Source organism: Choloepus didactylus, chromosome 19 (genome assembly GCF_015220235.1).
Source record: "Choloepus didactylus isolate mChoDid1 chromosome 19, mChoDid1.pri, whole genome shotgun sequence".
In the NCBI taxonomy this organism is placed as follows: domain Eukaryota; kingdom Metazoa; phylum Chordata; class Mammalia; order Pilosa; family Megalonychidae; genus Choloepus; species Choloepus didactylus.
Window position 1 is genome coordinate 21,043,038 of NC_051325.1, and position 17,895 is coordinate 21,060,932.

The 17,895-nt window shown below is 41.2% G+C and overlaps 1 protein-coding gene across 2 annotated transcripts in view; it reads left to right on the plus strand.

The window, feature by feature from the left end:
* Positions 1-17,895, plus strand: part of TASP1 (taspase 1) — a 656,132-nt gene that overhangs the window by 479,657 nt on the left and 158,580 nt on the right. The window contains exon 14 of one of the 2 annotated variants that reach the window (XM_037811849.1): positions 10,780-10,846. The exons of the other annotated variant lie outside the window; for it this stretch is intronic. Coding sequence (XP_037667777.1) covers positions 10,780-10,797 — 18 coding nt within the window. The 3' untranslated portion in view covers positions 10,798-10,846. Of the gene's footprint in view, positions 1-10,779; positions 10,847-17,895 lie in introns of those variants that run through there. 2 annotated transcript variants of the gene reach the window in all.

The following is a 17,895-nucleotide window of genomic DNA, read 5'->3' on the forward strand; positions in this document are numbered from 1 at the left end:
CCCTCCTGATCTTGCTCTGGCTCCCGCCGTACCGAAGTGGCTCGGAGTGGCCGGCGCGCTGCAGGGCTGGGTCCCTTTATATTGCGTTCCCTCCGCCTCCACCTCCTGTCCGCTCCCTCCTCCCCTACGCTTGCCCGGCCCTTCCCTCCCCCTTGAGCCGAGCCCTCAGTCTAGGCGTGCACGCACACCCCTTTCGCAAATTTCCAAGCCCATTCCTCATCCCAGATCCCAGTGCCCCGGGCTGGATCCTCGCGAATCTCCCTTGATGAGTGAAACGTAAAAACAAAAACAACGTTAAAAACCACAACCCTGTCTCGCAGCACGCCCCCCCACACACACTTCCTGCCCTTCTCCTCCCTTTCTCCTCCCTATCCTGGAAACTGATGGGAGAGTCTTAAATCAACTGTCTTCAGCAGTTCACGTCTTTACGCGAGGCATCTGTCTCAGCCAAGTCTTACCCAAATTAAGACAAGAAACACTTTCACCGTTTCGAAAGTTCTTTAGGCTCTCGTGGCATTTGCAGATTTTAAGCATCGGTGCTTAAAGTACGGTATGCTTGGGGTTTGTACGGGATGAAGGAAGGGCTAACTGCCTCTTTAAAGATGCCTTGCCTATCTTTAAAAACCTAACAAGCCCCAGCAGCTTAACAAATTGACAATTGGCTTTAGAATGTAGGCTCTCTTTTCAGTAATTTTTATTTATTTATTTTTTATTAGCGGGCGGAGGAAAGTTTGGAGGGAGTGTTTTCTTTGGATTTCTAGGCAGCGAGTCTATTCAGGCATCTAACTGCAATCTCTAGGCTCTAAAATGCCAATAATTGTCAACTGAACGCTGAGGGGACAGTCTGAAACAATAGACCGTTCTCGGTTCAGATGGGAGATCAAAGAGGAGGTCCAGGCAGTGTCTCAAATCCCTCAAGGATCCTCCTGTATGTTTTCTAATTAGGATCATTTAAAAAGAGGGGGAGGGCAAGATTGTTAGCACAGGAATGCAATATATAAATTAAGATGGCAAACTAGAATTCTATAGCCAGAGATTGTTTAAGGATGGCTCTAACATACCAGTTATGCCAGATTGTGAGTGGGCACACGGGGACAGACGTCTTTCCCATTGCCTGGAGCGGCTGGTCTAAATTAGGTTCCAGGGGCTTCTGTATCCTGCGTTTTCATCACACGAAGTCCCCACATGTGAGCCTCATCTGCCTCTCCTCTTATCTTTAAATGAACATTTTGGGATTCTAAAGAAAAATAAGCTTTCAAAAAACTCTTGAAAGAAATCCTTGCAATGAGTATACACTGTTAATTTGTAAATGGGGACTTGAGGACCAAAGCCTTGTAAAATATGTTGTGAAAATTGAAAACTTGAATTTTGGGAACAGAAGTCTTTATAAAATGTTGACCAAATGTTGGAATGACTCCTATTAAAATTCCTTCAGGCTGAGAGATCCAAATTCCAGGTGAATTTATGTTCTAGTAAACACACTAACTAGGGTTGATAAGCCTCCATGCCCTGAGACTAGAGTTGCCAAGTAAAGCTGCTCGCTGGGCTCTGCTTTTGAGGAGTTAGAGGAAACTGCCTTGCAATTATTGTGATGGAAGAATTGCAAATTTAATAGCCCAAACAAATTAAATTTCAAGCACATCTATGAAATCAGTACCAGTAACTGACAACATTTTTAAAAAATCTGTTGTCTTCATCCTGATAGGGCTGAGGAGGGCAGCTTGCTGATGATATTCAGTGTTATTTTATACAGAAGTTAAGTCAAAGCTTATTTTACTCTCCAGCGCACCTTAAGTCTGTCTTCCATGAGAATTCTTAGAATGGATAAAATTACAGTCCCATTCACTAGTTTCTTGAAAAAGCGGAGAGGATTTCAGAGATTATAGTTCACCAGCAAAGTCCTTCAGAAAAGAGAAATCATAATATTTTCTTTCTTTTGATTAAGAACATAATATATTAAGCCATTTCTTACAAAGTAAAAATATTTCTTAAAAAATGTTAGCCAAGAACATTGAGACTTCCATATTATCTCCATGTGCTGGTGTTTTCTACTTTCCCCAAAGCTTCAGCTTTTCAGGGCTGTGAAACTTTTTTTTTTATAATTGGTGCCAACCGGTAAGTTCCAGAAATCCAGGAAAGGTGCCTGGCTTTCCAGTCAAAATTTAGTAATAACAAACAGTAATCTGAATATATCCATAAATATTCTAGAACAAATTTTCTTTTCATTAGCCCTAAATTTCTCTTGTACATTTCCTTCTGGAAAAATGTAGAGCTTTACACACAAAGCAAATGGTTGTCCAAGATCAAGGTTATTTACACCCAATAATTCACAGCTGAGTCCGTTAAAATAGAACATATCAGCTGCTATTAGGACAGCCTCTGATTTGCAATGGCACATTTAATTATTTCTATTAGGAAGATGCATTTCATCTACTTCATACTATTAGCTAAAATTTTTTGAATAAAGGCCTATATATAAGATCAGACAGACACACACACACACACACACACACACACACACACACACACACGTGTGCACGCACACATTTTCCTCCCTCTTTCAACTTTGATCTACTAAAGCTGTGCCCCATTCAGCATCTAGAACTGCTGGCTGTAAAGCAGAGTTACATCCAACTCCAAGCAGCTGCCTCTTTTTGTAGGATGAAGAGGAAACTAATGCCCAAGGCCCTTGAACAAGCTGGGTTATGATATTTCAGAGCTTGCCCTGGTTGGGAATTTGAGGAAACTCCTTGCTAATGAAACTTCTCGCTAATATAATTAAAGTGGAATTTAAATAATCATTGAAATTTGATAGGCCGACAAATTATAACACTGTATTTATAGGACCTGGGCCCCCAATTATAATCTTTGTACTCCAAAATAAGACTTCCTCCGTAAGGATTTGTACCTTTTCCTATGTATTTGTTCCTTACAAGACAAAGCTTCCTCTTCAACTTCCGAGGTATTTAGAGTTTCAGGTCCCTACCATAGAGTAGATAATGCTTCTTACTGGTATCCAGTAGTTCTCTTATTTAACTGTGATTTTAACATTTCTTTGATTTCTCAGGTTTTTCAGGCTTCACCTTGAACTTCTGTTTTCTCCAAGTCTGCTTATTTCCCAGTATTTTTAAGGATGCTGTTATCTTCCACCAGGTTAATAATCCAGCCCCCCAAACCATGAGTCATTCTTTTTTTTTAACAGTTTTATTCACACACCATACAGTCCCTGCTAAGTAAACAATCAATGATTCCTGGTATAATCACATAGTTTTGCATTCACCACCACAATCTATATGAGGACATTTCCATTTCTTTTGCAAAGAAAAAGGAAGAGGAGAAAAAATAAAAGAAAAAGAGCAAAAGAAAAAAAGATGACTAAAAAATAAAATAAAATAAAAATGCAATACAATACAATAAAAAGATCAGACAGCACCACCAATGCCAAGAATCCTGTACGCCTCCCTTACATCCCCTTCTTATAGACATTTAGCTTTGGTATATTGCTTTTGTTATCATTAATGGTAATACAGCACAATATTACTGTTAATTATAGACTCTGGTTTGCACTGATTGTATTTTTTTTCCCAATACTATTCCATTTTCAATACCTTGCAAAGCTGACATTCATTTGTTCTCCCTTAAGTAAAAACATTCTTATATTTGTACATCTAATCACAATCATTGACCACTCTAGGTTTCACTAAGTTATACAGTCCCAGTCTTTATCATCTATCGTCCCTTCTGGTGTCATATATACACCTAACCTTCCTGTTTCAACCATACTCACAGTCATCTTTGTTCAGTGTACTTACAATTTTGTGCTACCATCACACAGTATTGTACTATCCATTTCTGGATCTATACAATCAATCCTCTTGAACATTCAGCACCAAATGCCTGACATCTACCCTCCTTCTATCTCCTGATATCTTCATTTCTACACTCTTCTCCAAACCTCTCTCTCCTGTCTTTTCCTATCTGTCTGTAGCACTCTGTTTAGGATTTCTTGTAAAGAAGGTCTCCTATTCATGAACTCTCTGTGTCTGTTTATCTGTACATATTTTAAATTCTCCCTCATTTTTGAAAGATAGTTTTGCTAGATATAGGAATCTTGGTTGGCAGTTTTTCTCTTTCAGTATCTTGAATATATCAGACCACTGCCTTCTTGCCCCCATGGTTTCTGCAGAGAGATCCGCACTTAGTCTTACTGAGCTTCCCTTGTGTTTGCTGAATTGCTTTTCTCTTGTTGCTTTCAGAATTCTCTCTTTGTTTTTGACATTTGAAAATCTGATCAGTAAGTTTCTTGGAATAGGTCTATTTGGATCAATTCTGTTTGGGATATGCTGTGCTTCTTGGACCTGTAATTTTCTGTTTTTCTTAAGAGTTCAGAAATTTTCATTGATTATTTCCTCTATTATTCTATCTGTCCCCTTTCCCTTCTCTTCTCTTTCTGGGACACCTGTAATGTATATTTGTGTGTTTCATGTTGTCATTCAGTTCCCTGAGACTCTGCTCATATTTTTCCATTCTTTTCCCTATCTGTTCTTTTGTGTGTAGAATTTCAGATGTCTTGTCCTCTAGTTAGTTCAGCAATCCTTTCTTCTGCCTCTCCAAGTCTGCTGTTGTATGTCTCCATTGTGTTTTTCAGCTCTTCTATTGTGCCTTTCATTCCTGTAAGTTCTGCCATTTGTTTTTTTCAAGCTTATGAATTCTTCCTTACGGTCACCCAGTGTCTTCTTTATATCCTTCATCTCTTTTGTAACATTTTCTTTCAACTCATTGATTTGATTTAGAAGATTTGTTTGGGCATCTTTAATTAGTTGTTTCAACTCCTGAGTCTCAGTTGAGATGTTAGTTTGTTCCTTTGACTGGGCCATATCTTCATGTTTCCTGGTGTGGCTCCTGACTTTTTGCTGTCTAGGCATCTGATTTTCTTGATTAGTTTATTCTGGAGGACATTTTCTCTCTTTTGACTAGGGTTTTCTTGTTGTTTCCATCTTTTCTTTGTTTCTCTTGCTGGCCAGTTGTCCCACTGGCTCTGCCCACCTCAGTCTTCCCCCTAAAATCAGGCACCCACTGTGGCCTGCCACAGGAATGGGAGGTAGGCACTGGGCACCCCAGCAAGTGCACTGTGTGTGGGAATATAGATCTGCTGGCTTCCAGTGGTGCTCTGTTTTCTGCCAGCCAGCAAGACCTGAGTTTGTTTTAGAGTCCTGTTTTAGCAGTCGGTACTTCTGTATTTCTCAGCCAAAACAAGGTGGGTTTCCATTCAGGGCATGTAGACCAGCTCCTGTGGTCTTAAGAAAGGTTCTGGAGCAACTTTTTAAGTGTTTCAATTCCCTTGCACCTTCTGACTGTCCAGCAGATGGCACTGTTCAGTAACTTAATCATCCTCAGAGGCTGCTTTGCCTCCCAGCACAGGGTGCATACAGGTGAGCTGAAACTGCGAGATTCCCATGCCCTCCCTTTGCCAGCCAAATCTGGCTTGATATGGGGTTCCACCTGTGGCAAAGTACTCCCTTAGCTGACCGAGTACTCCAGCCGTCCCCCAGGGAAGGAAATGGCCACTGGCCACTGCGTCTCTCAAGGGTGGGGGAAGGCTTTTAGACCCAGGGCTGGAAACACAGTTTCTGTCCACGTTTTCTCAGTCTCTTTGTCTATAACTGACCCGGGCCTTGAAATGTCCTCCCCTGTCTTCAAATGGTGGGGTATGTCTCACTGCTGTGAGAGATTTTATAGTCTGTGTCCCTGGTGGGAGGGTTCCCATCTGCTCATTCGGTATCTTTCCCACACTGAGACTGAGCAAGGAGGGGAGAGGACTGGCTGGTCTGGGACAGAAGATTCCTACCTGATTTTTCTTTTCTTTCTTCAGTTTGGCATCTCCAGTTCATATCTTCCTCCAGAGTGTCAAACAATTCAAGAACTGTCCTTTTTTGTTGTTGAATCTCTGGAGAGAAGTTTTCAGTAGCTGTTTATGTTGCCATGTTGATAACGTCACTCCTGCCCCATTTTATTTTGGGTTCTGATGGGAAACCTCACCATTTGCATGGGTGGGGGTTAGCTGGATACTTGGCTCATGGTCTCACGGGCTGCAGTCAAGATGTCAGCTGGAGCCGCTCTTTCTCCTGAGACTCAGGGTCCTCTTTCAGGCTCACATGATGGATAGCAGAGTTCGCTTCCTTGCACTTGTAGAACTCATGGTCACTAGCTTTCTCAAGGCCAGCAGGAGCATCTCTCTGAGTTGTTCCATGGGTCATTCTTGATTCTCTTTCCCTTATTTCCCCCATCCAGAGGGAAGCCCACTTCTGAGATATATTCTCCATCTTCTTTCTACTTCACTCTCCCACCACCATCATCTAATCCTAGCTGGGCTTTATCCTTGCATTCCCCCACCTGGCCATCTCCTCCACACAGCAGCCTCAGTGGTCCTCCAACCTAAATCAGAGCTTATCAGAATTAAATCCTTGTCCCATGAAATCTGACCCCCACTATCCTGCAGATCTCGTCCTCTGCCACCCACTCCTCTTTAGAGTTTGCTCCCTCCTCACAGTCTTCACCTTTGCTTCCTCTTTCTTTCTCCTCATCTTCACATCCCTGATTCCTTCTCATTCTGTTCTCAACAATCCAATCTAAGTTCATTCCTCCTCACCTCTCCACACTTCTATTCAGTTCAGTGTTGGTAGTACTTGTTGCAATATGAAAGTATGAAGTTGGTTCCCCTGTTCATTTCTGGCATCACCCACTAGAGTGTAAGCCCTCTGAGAATGGTTATCATACTGTTTGTTCACCATTTACCCCCCTAGTGTACATGGTAGGATCTCAGTAAATAGTTATAGCAGTAAGTCTTACCCCTTTACAGGTGGGGCACCTTCTCTCCACTGGGTATCCTAATTCAAGGCATTTGGGACTGGTGTTCTTGAAAACAGCATTCTGGTTCAGGAGGATTTGGTCCTTGTCTCTGCCTGGGATGTCCTACCACTCTTTTCTCCCTGACAAACTCATCTCTATTCTTTCAAGATCCTGTTTAAATGTCGTCTGGGAAGACTTTCCTGATTTTCTTTCCACTCATCCACCCTATCTTTATGATTTTATTATTCCTTTCTCAGCAGTCCCACAGCACCTTATTCATATCTTTATTATTGATCTTACTGTGTCCCAGGAGAATATGTCTGTTTGCATGGCTGTCTTCTCACTAGACCAGGGGCACTTTTGTAGTAAAACAATGCACAGTCTTCTTGTATCCAGTTTTTTTCTCCTTCCTGCATTCACAGCTAGAGAGCATTTGGATCTAGGTGGGCCTGTAAAGAGCTCTGTTACTTCCAGGCTTGGCCATAAAACATCCCAAGTGATCGTCCCTACACAATCTCTCTTTCCTTTCTACATGGCAGAGGACTCTAAGATGGAAGGAGCAAAATCCCTTAGTTAGGACTCCAAAGACAGCTGTCAGATCAGGAATATCTGCATTTAACCTTGCATAAGTGAGAAAGAAAACCTTGTTGTTCAAAGCCACTGTGATTTGGGGATGTTTGCTGCAGCAGCTGGTGTTACCTGTCCTGACAAATGCACTTGCCCAATCGTCATTATATTCCTAGAGCTGAGCACAATGTCTTGCCTAGAATCATTGCTCAATAAGTTTGTTTAATGAATGTAACAAGTCTGGTCTTTATTTAGATCATACTTAACAAATTAACTCTCCTTAAGGTGCTCTTCAGGTGACTGATAGGCAAAGATTGTTAAGACAGAACACTTACGGGAAATACCATTGAAGAGAACCTTGTAGTCTATTATTGTTGGGACTTTATTTTATTTTATTCTTTTATTTTTTTACTAAAGATTGTTGCAAGACAATAAAGAGTGGTTTTGGTGTCATCTTTAAAAAACACATTATTATGGAAAGTTTTAAATATATACAAAAGTAAAGACAATAATAGAGTGAATCATCATGTACCCATCAGCCAGCTTCAACAGTTATTAACTCATGGCCAATCTTGGCTCATCTATATTCTCATCCGCTTCCTCCCTCTTTAATTATTTGAAAGCAAATCCCAGACACCATTTCATTTCACTTGTAAATGTTTCAGCATGTATTTTTTAAAAGTGTAGAATCATTATGATTTTAAAACACATGCATACTGTATGTGAGCTTTAAAGCAGATTTTAAAAGTCAAAAACAGAGCTTTTTTCTGGGTGTAAAAATGATTAGCATACAGGATTTATAGCGGAGGCTGTTAGGTGTTTATCAAATCCTGTTTCCTCTTGTTCGTGTACATGCCATGAAACTACATTTCCCAATATCCTTTGCATTTAGGTACAGGCAGGTGACTGAGTTCTAGCCAATAGAATGTGAGTAGAAGCGATGGGTGTCATTTTCAGTTCTAGCCTATAAAAACCTCTTGTGCATGCTCCTCTCTCTTTTTCCTTGTCTGCTGGCTGGGAGATTATGTCCAGCAGGACCTGAAAGCAATGATCAGCCTGGGTTCTGGAGCTGAGCCCCCACCCCACCACTGCCTAGGAACACCCTCACTGGGCTGTTTCTGTGAGTGAGAAATAAACTTTTTTATTGTGTTAAGCCACTAAAATATGGTGGTTTGCTTTAGGAGCTTGCATTACCTTAACTAATATAGCGTATTATAGGGTATAATGTTCCAAGAGGGGGGGCAAACTATTTAAAGAGCTAGCTAGCAAATATTTTTGGCCTTGTGGTCCAGAAAGTCTCTGGCACAACTAAACTCCGCAGTTACAGTGGGAAAGCAGGCATAGACAATACATCAATGAATGGACATGGCTGTGTTTCAAAAAAACTTTGTGTACACAAACAGGCTGCTGGACCACAGGGCTTCATTTGCCAACCCTGTTCCAAAAGGCAGGCACACTTCACCCCCTTGGCTTGGATTCCATTGATGAAGGAACTATAGTAAGAAGGAGGCAAATGGACTCCACTTACTAGTTGTGTATCCTTTCGGGCAAGTTATCGTACCTCTTTTGAGTCTCAGTTTTTTCATCAGAAAATTGGGGCTTAGAATGCCTCCTCTGGGGCTACTGTGAGGTGGGACATGGTAAACACCATAATTCTGGGTCTCTATGCCTTAGAGACAGAGGATTCCATATGGAGTGCATGAGGACAGGGAGCTTATCTGTCTCATTTGCTTTTGAATTCACACAGTAGTTACTCCATAAACATTTTCTCCATGAATGTGACTTTTAGGAAACTGCTGCTTTACAGGGAAACACAGACAAATATAAAGCCCAACGTGTTGCTGCAGGAGAGTCTCTGAACTAGGAGAACGGGTGACACTGCTCAGAGGTGAGAGAATCACTGCCAGCAGGGGCACCCCCTGGTCACCCCTGGAGCAGCTGCTGGCTTCTGGGGACACCTGGACCGCGGGCAGCGTTCTGCTTCCTGGTGCTCAAATGCACACGGGGCGTGTGAAGACTGTAGGACTCGCCCCACTTGATTCTAAAAGCCCCTAATTGTTCAAAGAACCCAAGAGACCGCCGAGGAGGTGGGCAACCCGCATTCCAGAGGGGGCTCTGTCCTGCCCTGGCACAAGGCTAGAGAGGGGAGCATAATGGCTTACTTTTTGAAAGGGTTCGTGATGGTTCTTCCTTATGGGGAGGGCTCCTTTCCTGCCTTTCTGGTGAGATATTAAACCGTGACTACCTGCTAGCCCAGTCGCTTCTGTAGTTCTCATCTGTACTCAAAAGACAACGCCCCCCCCTTTTTTTTTTGCTTTTGGTTTGTTGTAATTACTTTTGTGCAAATAAAATCTCAGGGACACATTATAGCTGGAGGAGAAAAGTGCTTCATAATCTTAAGGTTATATGTTATACATAATTTAAATTATTTGCAGAGTTATGACAAGGATAATTTCTAGGCAGGAAACAAGTAAACTATTGGGTCAGAATTGAATGTCAGAGTCTAGGAGTTGGGAGGGGCCCACTGAGTTCATCTGGTGTCCTTACACAGATGAGGAAACTGAGGCCCAGAGAATGAAATAGACATTCTCAAGATGGCAGTGGGACTTGGTGGCAGCATCAGGACAAAAACCCAGGTTTCCCAGCACCAAGACCAATGCTCTTTTTAATTTATTTTTTTAAAGTAAACTTTAACTATAACATATCAAAAGTGTGCAAATCCAAAGTGTATAACTTACTGGCATTTTTATCAATCATATCAAGAAACAGAACATTACCATCAGGCCTCCAGAAGCCTCTTTCTTACAATCTCCAGCTCACTAATTCCCCATATGTTACCAGTGTTCTAACTTCTGTAATCATAGATGAGATTTGTTTTTTTTTTTAATTAAATTTTTAAAATTTCCCTTTCAAAAGTTAATATAAATTGAACCTAACAGTATATACTTTTTTGCTTCTGGCTTCTTATGCTTCCCCTTCCCCAACTTTTTATTTTGAAAAATGTCAAACTTATAGAAAAGTTGCAAGCATAATTGAATGAACACCCTATATCTCTACAGTAGATTGTACAAATGACCACAGTCTTTTCATCATTGCATCCAGGCCTTTTACAGTGTGACCTTGTAGCTTCTCCCATCTAGAGTCAGAGGCATCCACCCTTGAATCTGTGCTGCCCTCAGGATTTACTTTGACCAACAAAATGCAGCAGAATTGATGTATCAGTTAATTATGTGGTTTGGCCTCAAGATGCCTAACATGCCTTCTCTCTCTCTCTCTCTCTCTCTCTCTCTCTCTCTCTCTCTCTCTCTCTGTCTCTCTCTGTCTGTCTGTCTAAATTTTGCCACTGCCATGTGAATACACCAGGGCTACCCTGCTGGATGATGAGGCAGGGGCCTAGTCACCCAAAGACAACCAACCTACCTGAGATGCAGAGCCATCTCCCTGACCTACAGCTGATCACAGACACATATGGAACCCTGGCGGAGATCGGAGCCACCACCTAGGTGAGCCCAACCTAAATACAGTCATTAGTGAAGTAAATGATTGTTGTCATGTTTGGGAGTAGTTTGTCACACAGCAGCAACTGCTCAGTACAACACTGCACCTCAGATACTTCAGCATGTATCTCCTTAGAAGAATGATCATACTCAGGAGTACAATAATAGTATCTAAAATACAGCCCATATTCAAATTTCTCCAATCATCCCTGTAAAATGTAGCTATTTTTGCTGTCTAGGACTCAGTTAAGGATCACTCATTTAGTTGTCATTGTCATGTGTCTTCATCACCTTCAATCTTGAATAGGTCCCCAGCAGCCCCCCACCCCCTTTTTTGGTCTTTCGTAGTCATTAACATTTTTGAAAAGTCTAGGCTGGTTGATTTTGCAGACCTACCTTCGTTTTATACTTGTATGATTGCTTCCCCATAGGTGATTTCAGATTATGCACTTGGGGCAGGAATCCTACCCTACCCAGATAACATTGTTTTTCTTCTTGGTGCCTCACATCATGGGGTCCATGATGTTGAGTAGTCCCATTATTGGGAATTCTGTCTCAAGATGCGGAGGTCCTGAGTCGTTTTTGAGAAGTTAATTGGGAAGAGTTTCTGATCAAGAATATGTTGGTGTATTGGATATATTTTTCTTATGTGGAAAGAGAGGAAAAATGAGATCATCTAATTTCCATGGAACCAACTCTACTTTGTCTCTAGTTTTTTGTCAATATTGTCCAGATCCCCCGAGGCACTGGGCTGTGTCCATATTAGAGGGTGACTATCCTCACGGTGAACTCTGTGAATCAGTTGTTTTAGTTGTTCTAATCAAGAGTGATCATCATTCATCATTAATTCATTCTTATTAGTTTAGCTTCAAACTGCTTTTTTTTTTTTTTTTTTTTGGTAGCAAGCCAGACTTGTGGTAAGACAAAGAAGAAATACATTTGTTACTAATCAAAATTGCCTTCAATGATTTACAAATAATAAATACTTTAGCTTTATAATGCATTTTTAAAAATATATATAAGGAGACCAAATATACCTTAGGGAAGTTACAAAGAGTGTGATCAAATGAAGGAAAAACCAACAGGCTGGAAATGTTAACTTTCTTTTAACAACTAAAGAGTAGTTGACATAATCTTTTCAACAGCTCCAGGTGAGGGTGTATCCGAAAGGAAGCTAAAACTGGTTAATTTGCATTTACAAGTAAATTTAATGACAGTGATTCCTCATCAGAGGCAGATCAAACTGACACCTCAAAAATGCCACATCAGAGATGTCTCCACTCAAAACAACTTTGTGAACTGACTGGTTCTAACATCTTAACTATAATAAACACAAGATCTCATCACCAGGGCTGTGGCCAAGGATTTCACAATGATTGAGGGTACAGTGCCTCATTTGTGAGCCAGATGTGTCTAAATTGAAATCTGAAGATTCTCACTCAGTAAACTCTAAACAAGATGAAAGTTATATGAGAAATGGCCTTGTGGAGGAATAAGCATGAAAGAGCTGTTTACACATTTTTGGAGCTCAAATTTGGGGTGGTTGTTATTTTTAAAAGGTTGGGATTTTCCTTTATTTACCTGCTGTCTAAATTGGTTCTGAACTTCTAGCTCAGTAAATAACTGTAGGCTTTTATCCCTAGTAAATGGCAAACAAAAAGTAGTGTTTTAGAATATAGGTTTTATTCATTGGGGGCATGCAAGCCAAATAATACTTTAAAGAGATGCTTTGCATATTTGTGAAGATTGGGGGGTACAGTGTTCTCACATTTGTGTTTGTTTGTATGTGAATGTGACTGTAAACCTATAAAGGTGAGATCAGGCATAGTGATATTGAAAAAAAATTATACTTGTATTAGTCAGGAAAAGTAACACTGGTTGCTGTAACAAACAATCCCAAAAGCTCAGTGGCTTAACATAATGCCTCCTTATTTCTTGCTATTCCACAGTCCAGTTTGGTGTACAAAGGGCAGCCTTTCTTTATTCAGGGCCCCAGTCTCCTTCTATTTAGTGGCTGTGAATTTTCTAGAATCTTTAGCCAGCAGACAACAGAAGAGAGAAAGAGTATATGAAGTATTCCTGGGAAGTTTTGAGGGACAGACCATATTCCATTGGCCAGAACTCAGTCACATAATCCCACCCAGCTGCAAGAAATGCTGGGAAACATAGATTCTTGTATTCTTAGGAGGCAAATAAAAAGGACATGTCGAACACATGGCATTATTTCCACTTAGAACTCTTTCTGTGAGAACACCACTCATTTTCACCAATATATGAATAAAAGCTTACAGTGCCTTGGATGGACTGTGGTAGGGGTCAGCAATTTTTTTCTAAAAGGCCAGAATGTAAATATTTTCATCTTTGCAGACCAAGGTGAAATATCAAGGATATTATGTATGTATTTATATAATCATTTAAAACATACCATTTTAAAATGTAAAAATCATTCTTGGCTTATGGACCACACAAAAATAGACAGTGGGCTGGTTTGGCCTGTTGGCTATAGTTTGTTGACCCCTGGACTAGAGAAATTCCAGAAGGAAACAGTTTGTGCTTTGGATTGTTTACTAAAGCTGCCAGTATGCAAATTATCAGAAATGGTTTGGCTTTTACAATGGGGGTTTATTAGTTCACAAATTTACAGTTCTAAGGCCATGAAATGTCCACATTCAAGGCATCAAGAGGTAGATACTTTCTCTGAGGAAAAGGCCGATGGTGTCTGGAACACCTCTGTCAGCTGGGAAGGCATGTGGCTGGCGTCTGCTGGTCCTTTGCTCCCAGATTGTGTTGTTTTCAGCTTCTGATCCCAGTGGCTTTCTCTTTAAACATCTCTGGGTTCTCACTTAGCTTCTCCAGGGCAAGCTCTGGGCTTCATCTCAGCTTAGCGTCTCTAAACATCTTGCTGTCTGCATCTCCAAGCATCTAGGTCTGTGTCGGCTCTGAGTTCTCTCTTTCTCCCTGAACTCTCTTAAGGACTCCAGTAAACTAATTAAGACCCACCTTGAATGGGTGGGGTCACATCTCCATGGAAACAATCTAATCAAAAGGTCCCACCCACGATAAATCTGCACGCAGAAGCATGAATTAAAAGAACATAGTCTTTCTTAGGGTACATAATAGTTTCAAACTGGCACAGGGATTTTCTCAGATTCCTTCCTAAACTGACTTTGACTTTGGTTGAGACTTAAGGATGAACATTTGTGGCATATTATATAAGAATATGGACTTCACAGAGAGTATGAAGGTTATGCAGCATAAAGCTACAGTTACATTCTTAGGAGATAACTGAACAGTGAATAGGAAAAATTAAGATATGTTTGGCAATCCTATATGACATCTTAAAAAATTCATGTCTGTAGGGGACTGGTGGTTTGATGGGTTGAGCCCTCTACCATAGGATTTACCCTTGGGAAGACGGTTGCTGCAAAGGAGAGGCTAGGCCTCCCTATAATTGTGCCTAAGAGCCTCCTCCCGTATGCCTCTTTGTTGCTCATATGTGGCCCCCTCTCTCTAGCTAAGCCAACTTGAAAGGTGAAATCACTGGCAACGTGGAATATGACTCCCGGGGAGGAATGTAGACCTGGCATCGTGGGACAGAGAACATCTTCTTGACCAAAAGGGGGATGTGAAAGGAAATGAAATAAGCTTCAGTGGCAGAGAGATTCCAGAAGGAGCCAAGAGGTCATTCTGGTGGGCACTCTTACGCACAATTTAGACAACCCTTTTTAGGTTCTAAAGAATTGGGGTAGTTGGTGGTGGATACCTGAAACTATCAAACTACAACCCAGAACCCATGAATCTCGAAGACAATTGTATAAAAATGTAGCTTATGAGGGGTGACAATGGGATTGGGAAAGCCATAGGACCACACTCCACTTTGTCTAGTTTATGGATGGATGAGTAGAAAAATAGGGGAAGGAAACAAACAAACAAACAGACAAAGGTACCCAGTGTTCTTTTTTACTTCAATTGCTCTTTTTCACTTTAATTATTATTATTGTTATTTTTTGTGTGTGTGCTAATGAAGGTGTCAGGGATTGATTTAGGTGATGAATGTACAACTACGTAATGGTACTGTGAACAATTGAATGTACGATTTGTTTTGTATGACTGCGTGGTATGTGAATATATCACAATAAAATGAAGATAAAAAAAATTCATGTCTGCAACATAATCCACTATTATATCATGCCCTCTAATATTTTCTAGAGTCTCTGATTATTGTGATTCACACAGGACATCTGTTTTCTGAAGCACTCAGATGCTGTCTTCTCTCCTTGTTATAGAACGGTTGGTTTTACTGAGTGTTGCAAAGCTGGATAGTGATAGTATTAATGAAAAACTGAAATCACAGAAACAGCCTTGGCAGAGCTTTCCCAGTTTGGCCTGACATATCTTTCCTGACTCATTGACTGGTATGGTGAGGAGTAAGATTTTATATATTGTTCATGTCAAATACATATAATAAATAAAAGGAAGCCCTGCGAAAATGTAGTTCAGAGTATAAGATTTTACTAACGAAGAGAAGATTTCTGTTGTTAATTTTAACCTTTTTACCATTATTTTTCTAAGTATAAAAGTAATATATTTTCACAGTTGAAAATATGGAAAACTATTTTTTTATAATTAAAATTATTCATAATTCTTTGATCATAATTCTGATCATTGTTAACTGTTTGGTATAATTCTTTCTTGTTTATACCATCTGTGTACCCCCCCCACACATATGTATGTATGCACATAAATACATAGCCCACATCCATGTGGACACATTTTTACATAGTTTTGGGACATAATTGAAACCAGACTAAATATGATCATTAAAAATTCTCTAAAAGAAAACTTTTGATGGCTACAGAATATTCTATTGTATGACTAAATCATAAATTGCTTGGCCATACCTCTATTTTTTGGACACTCAGGCGGAACAAAATTTTCTTGGTTAAAATACCATTGAGAGTTACATATTGAATAAAATCAGTGCCTATATCAACAAAAAGGCATGTATAAGATTATGCAGAACAGTTTAATCCCTAGTCTTCCACAGCTGGAATCCAAATGTGTATCAATATTAGAATGGATCAATGAATGTTGGTGTATCATACAATGGAATACTGATCATAAACAGAAAAGAACCCAAGACTGCTACTCATGATAATATGGATGAATCTCAATGACATGTTTAATGAAACAAAGATACAAGAGAATATATTCTACCTCATTCCACTTATATGATATTCAAGTATAGGCAAAACTAATCTTTAAGGTGATTGAGAGCTCAAAACGGTGCCTTTGGGAGAGGTGTAGATTGGCAGGGAGCACGAGAAAGCCTTCAGGGTACTGGAAATGTCCTGTATCTTGATTTGGGGTGGTTCATATCTATGTAAAAATCAGTTGAGCTGTACACTTTAGATTTGTGCACTAATTGTTACTCTATGTATAAATTGTAGCTCAATAAACATAAATAAGAATAAAAATACCATTGTGATACATCTTTGTAGGTAGGTTTTGACTACATTGCTAAGTTCTTAGGATAGAGTAATCTCATACATTCTTTAAAAATGCTCCTTCATATTAAATAGTCTGTTTCTTCTTAAAATCTACAGTTTCTTTTCCTGTACCATCTGTCATGAGCATACCACACTTTGGAAACCCCGCTGTGGTCCATATTCTCATTTTCCAGTTGAGGACAGTGGGCCCCAGAGACGGACAGAGCCACTCAGTGTTTATCACGTAGAACAGAAGCTGGTGCTCAAATCCATGATGCCCAAGGACTGGCAATGCTGCCAGTAATTCTGCCCTTGCATTTAGTCCACCAGGGCCAGCCACCCTCGGGATTGTGAAATGGTTGGGGCCAGGCACTGCCCTGTCCCCTACCGCTTGCCACTCACTGATGGATTCCAAGCATGTGCTCCTTTGAGCACTTGTGACTCTTCCTGAGGGGGTTCCCTGGCCACAGGAGTGTGCCCCTTGGGGATGAACACCCCAGTTCCTTTCCGCAATTGGGATAATCCTGAGGCATGTTCTTTGCAGCCTCTCAGAGGGTCCTCAGTGCCATCAAGGCCCCGGGCGCCCTCCGTGGTCCCCTGCTCGTCATCACTGCCTGTCTCGGCACCTTCCCTCCTGCTCTCACTTCCCCACCCCCTCCAGGATGATATGGCAGACAGTGGGCCGGAAGGCAGGTCTGAGGCGGCGACCGATGTTTGAACAGAGACCTGAATTTGAGGAGGGACATGCTAGGAGAAGAGGGTCCCGTCACTTAAAACAGTCCTTGAGGTGGGGAAAAGTCATGGCCTGTCCAAGGCATAGAAATGAGGCTCATGAAAGATGCACTTGTAGAAGCGGGCATGAGCCAGAGGCCTGCTGAGAGGTTTGGATTTATCCTGAGGGAGATGGAAAGCCAGCAGAGGGTCTTACGCAGAGGAAGAACCCGACCTGATTTATGTTTCCAGAATTCACTATGCAAGGCAGGCCCCTTGGGGGACCTGTGCGGGAGCCTTTTTGTCAAGAAGCAATATACACACCAACCTGTGAGCTCCCTCACGGCTGCCTGGTGGGGCCAAGGGCCTCTGTGTGCTCTGACTGCCCACCTGCCCCTGCCCTCTGCAGCCCATTTTCACCACGGTTTATCTGTCCAGCCAGACAGGGCTGGTGGAGGTGGCCCTGGCTGTGTGACGGTATCTTCATGTCTTCCTAAACAGATACAGCTTGGCCGCCCTCCCAGCTTAAAACCCTTAACCTGCCAGGTGCCTGATACCAAATCTAAAGTGGATTTAATTCAACTGGGAAGAAAATACAAACCTGTGATTAACAAAGGCATTTCCCCACACACTGCCTCCCCCATCCCAAATAAATATCTTTTTGAACAACACCCCATTAAAATTATTAAAGGAGGCCCCAGCAGTATTTCCATGCCCAGGGACAGAATCCTATTACAAAGGTAGAAAATGGGCCCCTTACAACCGCAACAAGGGATCCTGGA